General features: G+C 47.8%; 1 protein-coding gene across 1 annotated transcript in view; it reads right to left on the bottom strand.

Moving 5' to 3' along the window:
• Nucleotides 1–405: 405 nt before the first annotated feature.
• Nucleotides 406–9,060, bottom strand: part of RABGAP1 (RAB GTPase activating protein 1) — a 118,299-nt gene continuing 109,644 nt past the window's right edge. Inside the window, exons 22-26 of the mRNA XM_016210947.2 lie at nucleotides 6,707–6,811; nucleotides 5,769–5,852; nucleotides 5,123–5,194; nucleotides 3,331–3,528; nucleotides 406–2,030 (exon numbers count right to left, since the gene is read on the bottom strand). Of these exons, the coding sequence (XP_016066433.1) occupies nucleotides 1,908–2,030; nucleotides 3,331–3,528; nucleotides 5,123–5,194; nucleotides 5,769–5,852; nucleotides 6,707–6,811 (582 nt within the window). The 3' untranslated portion in view covers nucleotides 406–1,907. The remainder of the gene's footprint in view (nucleotides 2,031–3,330; nucleotides 3,529–5,122; nucleotides 5,195–5,768; nucleotides 5,853–6,706; nucleotides 6,812–9,060) is intronic.

Raw genomic sequence — 9,060 nt, 5'->3', positions numbered from 1 at the left:
TCTCAGCCTGGTGAGAGGCTTTTGTCTTTTAAGGCTTTTAAAAGCACCCTTATGGTTTCCCTAAAACCTCAAACACACAAATGGCACCTCATCCATGGCCGCTGTACTTTTTCTCAGAGGGTCAATGGTCACGATAAAGGCATAGGCACCAGCCTCCCAGAGGACAGAGACTGTCTTCTCACCCCACGGGCCGGGCACACCTTAGCTGCTTACAAAGGGTCCAAATGAAGGTGCTGGCTGAGGCTCACACGCCTTATCTGACAGCACAGAGGGCGGTCGTCTCTGACTGCGGGGGGTGGGGGTGGGTGGTGGTAGGAACACATACGATAAAACTGGTTTTTACAAAGCAATGCTGTTTGTACCAAAATATTTAATGAATATGCTGTTAAAATAAAACCAACAAGAAATAGTAATACAATTTTACTGGTTTATATTTCAATTCATAAAGTTAACACACTGAAACTACCCTAACACAATATCCACGCACCTAGTTTTAGACGGGCTTACAGCTGTTTTGGTAACTGAAGGAGAAAGACACAAAGTGGTGGGGGGATGGTGTGGGGAGAAGGGGTTGCCACTTGTTACCTCCTGTTAACATGGATGACCTCAGCAAGTGTCAGTACAGCCAACAGGAAAAGATACAAAACAACCCAAGTGCCTACATACAAACCAGCACCTCTTGTAACAAGCTACTTGCAACCACGCAGAGAAGACAACGAACCATCTGTAAGACAGCCTGTCAGCACATCACTATATAAATTAGAAGTGTTGTCTTTCTAAAAGGTGCTAACCCTCCATTCCATAGTTTCGAAGTGAAAACTTGCAGCCCATCTGAACAGCAAGGTTTGTGCCCAGCCACACTCCAGGGAGGGCCCATCAGGGAGGGACACAGGCCAGCAGGACGGGGCCTTGGCCTGTGCATCCTACATGTACATTTACACAGACACACACAGCTCAGTGTCCTCACACAATCTGTTGTGCAAAACTCCTGGAATCTCAAAGTGAGGGAGCTCCTCACAACTCTCAGAATGGCAGGGAGGAGAGCAGAGCCCAACAGACCTCGAGTGAAATTAAGTGCCCACATAACCACATAATTAAGTTGTGCAGATCAGTCCTCGTCTGGAATTTAAACACTGTCATTTGTTGGGCACTGGGAAAGGATTTTTTTTATATATATATACACATATACACACATGACACATTGAGCAAAATAAGATTTGTCCACGTTATGATTAATCCAGTCTCGCGGTCACCCACCCCAGCCCTGTGAAGTCATTTTGGCAACTAACACTAAAAAACAACAGGAACCATGAGAGTTGCATAGAATTGATCCGAAACGTGAATAATGCCAAACCAAAAACCTGTGCACTGTAGAGTTTAACAAACTAGGTGGCTTCTGCTGCAACCATGAAACCCTCCTATTTAAAACAAAGTGCTTCTCCGTTACCCCCTGGAGGACCCTCTGCTGGCACTGAAGCAGATAAGAATTATTGGAGTTATTGATCCTCTGCCCCACCCCACCCGCGCCACAGTATATATAATACGTGTATTAAAAAAAATTAAAGGTTTAGAAAAAAACCAACAGCCTGAAAGGATCCACCAACTCTGATAATGTCATCTCAGCCTGTGGGCTGGGTGAGCCTGGGAGGTCGCCCCGAGGAGTGATTTTCTAGAGCGTCCAGAGCAGCCGTCAGGCTAGCAGGCCTGTTAGTGTCAGTAGTTAGGAGAGCCTTACCCCAGAGGCTGCCTGCTTCAGGAGCTCTGGTCCAATGACCTACCAATATGCTTCTAGGAATCTGACTTAGGTACATCTGGTCCTGGGACATGTCACAGAATCACACATCTGGCCAAAGAAGGCAACAAAAGGTGTCGTGTTTTCTGATGGTGTCTGGAGGCTGCAGCTGCTTTCAGCAAGTCTCTTTCCCTTGAACCCCGGTTGCTGTCTTTATGGAGCTCAGTGTTCGGTTAAACCATGTCTTCTTGGCTGCCTGCACCTCGTTTAGGGCAAGGCCCAAATGGTGCTCCAAGTCCTGCAAGAGGAAGACTGCATGAGGATGTGGCTCCTGCTCCAACGATGCTGCCTCCCCAGAGCTGGGCCAAGACAGGAATTCAGTCTATTTACTTTTGAGAGGTGTCTGGAAATTGCCCCCATCTCAAACTGGCATAGAAAGACCTGGAATGCCTAAAGCTGTGGGATCTTTCCTAGTTAAGCCCTCCTTTCTTGCCTAGTTTATTAAGGCCACCTCCTAAACGAGCATCTCTCTCCTGTCCACCCACTGCACACCAGGCACACAGAGCTCATGCCAGCTAAGACTGCACCACAGATTTCCAGGAAGAACCTTAAAGTCTACACACGAGCAAGGCATTTGAGATGTCAGACTGGGCCTGCAGACTCTTCCAGCTCAGCACCCACATCCACCACCCCTACTTACTGGGCAAGCCCGTGCCTCCCTCTGTGCTGCTCAATATGCCGCTCCCTCCCCCAGGAACGCCCCGCTCTTCTTTCTCTTATGCAGCTGCAACCTGTCCATTCTTTGACCACAGCTCAAGACACTGCTGCCTTGGTGAGGCTTCTCTTGACTGTCCTGGACAGTCCCATGAGCCATTCTCAGCTCTACAGCCCCAGCATTGAGAATAGGTCCTGGCAAAGAGCAGGAGCCCAGTGAATGTGTGCGATGTGGGAGAGCAGCCCTAAGCTTTCATCCTGAACTTGGTTGCTCGTGCATAGCACTGGTGCTGATGGAACCAGCCATGAAGTGCAAAGGTGACCAAAATCAGCCCTAATTCCTTCACCAGGAAATGGAGGCTCAGATAAAGTAGGTAAAACATCCAAAGTCACAAAGCAAGCTAAGTGATGGGAACTGGGACACAAGAGCCGGCATTTACGAAGCCCACAGACACTGTACTAAACCCTTTCTGTACACTGTCTTTGTCAGTCCTCACTCACCATCTCCACTTGAGATGAGGAGTCTGGAGCGCAAAGAGATTACTGACTAACCCAAGGTCAGAGACTTTGATAGTACAGCTGTGATTTCGAAGCATGTATTCTCTGCTCCACCTAAAAGCTTCCAAATTTGATAATTCTCATCATGAGAAAGTCCAGTGCTTAGAACAGGCCAAATAAACATGCACTAGTAAATGACAAGTAACACTTCTTCCCATGAGGTCTGTAGTCAAAGATGAAAAGGGAAAAGAACCCCAACCCATAAAGGTCATCCCTGGAACTTGCAGCCCACACCAGGAAACCCCTCTTGCTGGGTCCAGGTCATAGGGAGCCAACAGCAGAGGCAGCTCTTGGGTCCCCAGGGTGCCTGGGGCCACAGCTGTTACCTGTATTTTACACTCGGCCTCCACCAGCTGCAGCTTGGTCTGGGCCAGCTCCAGTTCCATCTCTCGCAGCTGGTTCTTGAGTGTCTCCTTCTCCTCATCTGTGTCGTCATCTAAAACTTCCTTGGTGGCGCTGATGCCCTTGACACGCCCTTCTTTGTTGAAAAACTCTCGGCAGCGCTCACAGTCGTCTACTTTTTGCTGAAATTGAATGTCAGATGTGAAGAGGCAAGAGAAACTGGCCCTTTAGAAGGTGTGAGCAGCCCCCTCGTGGGCAGACAAGAGGCGGCTTCTCAGTCGGGCACGACAGCTTCTGAGACCTACTCTCTGTAAACAGGCAGGCAGCCTGTGGGAAAAGCCACCTGGTGTTAGACAGGGAAAGCAATAAAGAGAGCCTGACGTCTTGATCCAGTCGGTAATCCCACATCTAGGAACCTCGGCTGAAAACCTGCAGCAGCAGTGACAGGTAAGATTTATGTACAAGGATTTTCACTGCAGAATGAAAGGTAAGGGAAAAGGATGGAGAAGCTACCCAACACCCAGGAGAAATTCAATACACTGCTGTATATACACAGCCTCTGAGTACACAGCCTCTAAGAAGTTACTGAGGAATTTTTCATAACATGGTAAAATGGTACACAAAAATGTATACATAATATGGTTAAAATACATACCATCGTTTATCAAAACAAGATGCCACCGACTGTAAGAAACATCACGTTATGTTCCTCTAAGGAAACGTTCTGCCAACTAAACCACAGAAAGCCCTCAGTTATAAAACCTGCCCAACTTCAGAGATGTGAAGTGAGACATTCGTTCTAAGCATGCCTTAGAATGAATGAATTTGTGCATGTTAAACAGAACAAAGACTGAAAGGACATACACTAGAGTATTCACAATGGTGATGTTATTTGTGGGTAACAAGACTATAAAGTGGTGGTCTTTTTTTTCCTTATTTACTCTTCTAAATTTTCTGCAGAGTAGTTTTAGAATCAGAAAATAAATTATATTTAAAAAATAGCTACTGCTGGTTAAACACGTCTTATGATGGGGGCCAGGCGGCATCTTGCTCCAGGTAAAATGTTCTAAGCAAGCATGGCCATGAGCACAGAACTGCCACTTTCCTGTCCACTGAGTCGTAACAATGTCAGGAAAGCATCTTTCAGTAAGGACTCATATTAGTAAAATTGGTAAGTGCTCTAATACAGGGACAGCTTAAAGAGAGAAAGCACCAAGTTACAAAAGCTTCCAAACTGGCAACAATTATACTTTAAAAAAAAAAGCAAGTCCTCGTGGTGGCACTTGGACGGTTATGACAGAAGTGGGCTCAGAGGGGGAGTGTCCCTACTCTAAGCACGAAGAAGGCAGGAGTGAAAAGTCACACCAGGAGGTCCTGGACTCTACCCCACCACAGGCAGAGCCCACACTCCAGGCCTGGTGCTGCGCAGCCCTCACTGCCCACGTGACCGCACTTGGGAACCTGGTAGCGCTTGTTTTGTTGTTTTCGGATAACTATCCAGAGGAGGATGTTCTACACATTTATAAGGACAAGGGCCCCTGCATTTTGAGATCTAAAGCCAGAGCTCTTTGGATCTCATCTGTATCTCCCTGCAGAGGAAACAGGCACAGTATCAGCTGTCAATTACTGAGCCAGGCGTCCCATCAGGTATTTGTCAGCTTCTCTCACTTCTGCAATCAAAACACCCCCTTACCCCCACACCCCGCAATCTGCTGTGCTGATTACAAACAAACTGGCTCAGGTGCTATAAAACTTCTTTGGTAAAGGAAGACTTACCCGAATTTTCTCAATTTCCACTTTATTGGCTGTCTGCTGCTTCTCCAATCTTTCACTCAACTGAGAACAAATCTAAAGAAGCAGACATAATATCAAATGACAATCTCTTGAGCAATACCATCACTTGCACACTTTGGGCTCGGGACAAATTCTAAGGTGGCAGCTGGACGACATTAAGCAGAATAAAGATGGCACCCAGCAGGCTGCTACTGCTGGGGAGGCCGAGAGCTGATGGTGAACAGAGGCTCCTCTGTCCACACTCGAAGGCCACTGGTTTTCAAACACTTGCAGACTCATGAGCCAGCTTAAGATTCCAGTATAATAAGGGACAGGACCAGATCAGTTATGTTCTTAAAACGTAAACAGCTAGAGAGAGAAATGGTTTGGCACCTCGTGACCACACATGAACATAAGGCCACAACTCGAATCTGAAATGCTCCCAAGAACACAGTGTGGCTTCCCTTATTAAGTGCCTATGTGTGCTCTACCAACACGACCTGAGATCGCGCCCCTCTCTACCCTACCCTTGAGAACCGGCGAGGTGACTTATCAGGGCCGGAAGCTCTTGGGCAAGGAGGGGATACATCTCATCCAGACAAACAGGGCTGCCAGGGAACACGGCCCAATGCTGGGTGCGCGGACCTACCTGCTTGTAGTCACCAATGATAGAACTGTTTTTTTTAATCTCCGATTCTGCCTTGTCGAGTTCCCGCCGACACATTTCTTTTAGCTGCATACATTAAAAATGCAGGAGTTAATGTTTTAAGGGAAATCTAAAGGGTTTTCCTGAGAGTGCCTGACCTACTCTGGAAGGGCTCTAATTCACTCCCTCTTCCTCCTCTCTTGGCAGCACTAACCCCTGTTCTTGATGCCAGCAGAGGAAGAGAACAGTCAAAACTTCCAAAAACACCCAACCCCACTCTGGACTGGGGCTTCTGGCAAAGTTCCTCCCTGCCTGTGAGCAACCTGACCTGTGGCCTGAGAGGAGACAGCACAGAGCAGACTGAAGAGCTGATGGACAGACCGCTGCCGCTCCAGTGACTGACCTCGCGCTTGTGTAGAAAGTGCCCTGTCACCTCGCACCTCAGGCAGTCCTGGCTGAGACCAGAGGGAGTTACCTTTATGGAAAACTGGGGGGAAGGAGAAAGGAGGCAGGCCCAGGGCACCCAGCACCCAAAGCTCTTTCAGTGGCTGCAGGCCTGTGCCTCCAGGGACTGCAAAGCTAGCTGTGGACAAGCTTCCGAAGTTTGCTGTGAGGAAAGGCCAGCGGACAGGGCGGGAGAAGCCAGACGTGTCAGGACGTCTGCTTTCCTTCTGCAGAAATGCTAACCCTACTCTGTCACTCAGATGCACACACAGGAATGTCTCCTCCCCAATGAAAGATGGGCTTTGCCCCACTGTCTCCTCCTGCACTTTAATTATTAAGAACCATTATGCTTTACACAGTAAATAAAAAAGGCCTCTGGAGAGAAATTTGAGCCAGCTGTGTCCGGGTTCTCCAGTGCCAAAAGGAAGCCTCCAGCCAAACCCCCAACCATCAAGTGCTTGCAAGACACAGGGACATGGGCAGCAAAGCTCCCTCACCCGAGCAGACTCTTCCTCCAGCCGCCTCTTCTCTTCTTCCGCATCAATCAACTTCTGCTTGGTCACGAGCAGCTCCTTATTCAGTGCATCTGCCTTTTCCTCGGCCTGAAACATTGAGATGCTGTTCCCAAACAAGCACCGAGAACCAGAAGGGAAGGGCTTGAATCACCCAGCACAATCCCATTTCCAGATGAAGGGGAAACTGTGATCAGGACGGGGAAATGATATACCCAAGGGCACTCTTAAGACTAGGCTCATGCCCAAGTGCCTGGCCCAGTCTGTGGCCCAGAGGTAGTGCAGAGCAGTGATTAGGAACACAGACAGCCTTTGGCATCAGACAGCCTGGGTTTAATCCCATCGTTCCCTGACCACGTGCCACTGGCCAAGTCACTAAAGTCTGTCTGAGCTCCAGGCTCTTCATCTGAGGGATAAACTGTGGAAAGGACTCAGCACAGTGCTCATACATAGTAAACATTCAATAAACGGTAGCTGTCATCATCAACAGTAATAATAAATTCTGGTTTTCTTCCTCCAAACTCTCAGTATTTCCTCTGCTTCATCAAACAAGTTCTGCATTTCGCTCTCCTTGACACCTGATAAAGAGGCCACCCCTTTCCTGGCACCCTGTTTTTATTACCTGAAATGGCGATCCTCCACCCCAGTTTCTTTCTAAAGCATGCAAAGGTCTGGAGGGCAGACCTGTGGGTCCAAGTGAAAATGAAATGAGTCCCCAACACGGGACAGTAAAAAGACAATGAAGAATGAACGGCTGTAGCTTGGTAGAGGGAGAGGTCAGGAAAACAGGGCAGCACCTTCTTACAGAGCACTAGACACAGGAGGTCTCTGCTGGCTCCTTATACACTGCCTCCTTTACCATGGGCAGAGGTTTCCCTGAAATCACATCAGCTAACGCAGTGTTACAGCCCCTGCACTCTCCACTAGACCACACGTCCTCTCACGTGTCTTCTTTGGGAGGAACAGGTTCCAGAGGCTAACATGGAGAACTCAGAATGGCATGATATGCAAACTCCAGAGGCCACTTATTATGGCAAACTCTCATGCATTGCAATTAAATGGGTTCCTACAAGTAAGGCCTGTCCTTTCTGGGGGATGGCTTATCACCTCCGGCTCAATCTCCAGGAGAGATCAAAAGAGCAATGAGAACCAACAGGAAATAACTAGTGAGAGGGAAGTCCTGTTAAAGATGCGGTTTTGCTTTAAACAACAGAATGACCTATTATCTCTCCGTCTGTCCCTTGGACTTGGCTCATGTCTCCTGAGCAGCACTCTGGAGCCTGTGGCACATACTTCTGTTCTCTCACTCACTCACCATCACTGCCACGGTAGATAATGATTAATCCTAAGGCTGATTCTCAGAAGCATGGAACAGGCAGGTCATGAACTTTTCTAACTCAAGTCTCGCCGGTGCACCCTGACTCCCCCCAGCTCTCATGATGTAAAGCACAGCTAGAACCCAAAACCAGGTCGCCTGATACTGAGCCAGCATCTGTGCCATCACTACAAGAGCTGAGCCCCAACACTGGGAAGGTGCACAGACTACAGGCCAACCCAGCAAGGGGCCTCTAATGCCACTACAAGGTGCACAGTCCACTCTAGTTACATGAGACAGAACAGCTGGGGACATTAAGCATATATCCAGACTTCCACTTCCGGTGATGAAAGACTGACAGGGACCAGACTTACCCTCCCACTGTAAACAAAAACTGAGCAGAATATATGAAAGTACTGTTTCAGACACTGGAAACAATAAATGTGGAAGTGTGGTTCCTGGGAGAAAGAAAACAAACAAGATGAGCCCTACTGCCACTCTGGGTTTCAGCCCAGAGGTACACTGTGGACCAAGGGGCAGGTGCAGCATTCCCTACAGAGCAAGCCTCGGAGACGGGAGGTGGCTGGATGCCGTGGGGCAGAGCTCTGGAGATGAGAGAGCTCCCAAACAGCTAATGAGGCACAGGAAGTGATAAAGTGAAATTGTGAAGGCAGAAAAGGAGAAAAAAAGGAAAATACAACAAAGAACAAACAGCAAGATGGGAGACTTATATCCACCATATAAATAATTGCATTAAATGTAACTGGTCTGAACATGCCAATTAAAGGGAGATTATCAGACTGAATTAAAAAAGCAAGACCCAACTATATGCTGGCTACGAAAACCCATAATAAATATATAAAGGCACATATGTGTTCAAAATAAAAGGATACATAAACATGTGCCACGCAATACCAGGAAGTTGGAGTGGTTATATTAACAGACAAGGTACACTTCAGAACAGAGTATTAGCAGGGAAAAGAGGGACATTTCATAAAATAAAAGAGTAACTTCATTAAGAAGG

This window comes from Miniopterus natalensis, chromosome 12 (genome assembly GCF_054644295.1).
Source record: "Miniopterus natalensis isolate mMinNat1 chromosome 12, mMinNat1.hap1, whole genome shotgun sequence".
In the NCBI taxonomy this organism is placed as follows: domain Eukaryota; kingdom Metazoa; phylum Chordata; class Mammalia; order Chiroptera; family Miniopteridae; genus Miniopterus; species Miniopterus natalensis.
This window is presented reverse-complemented; position numbering and strand designations above follow the sequence as displayed.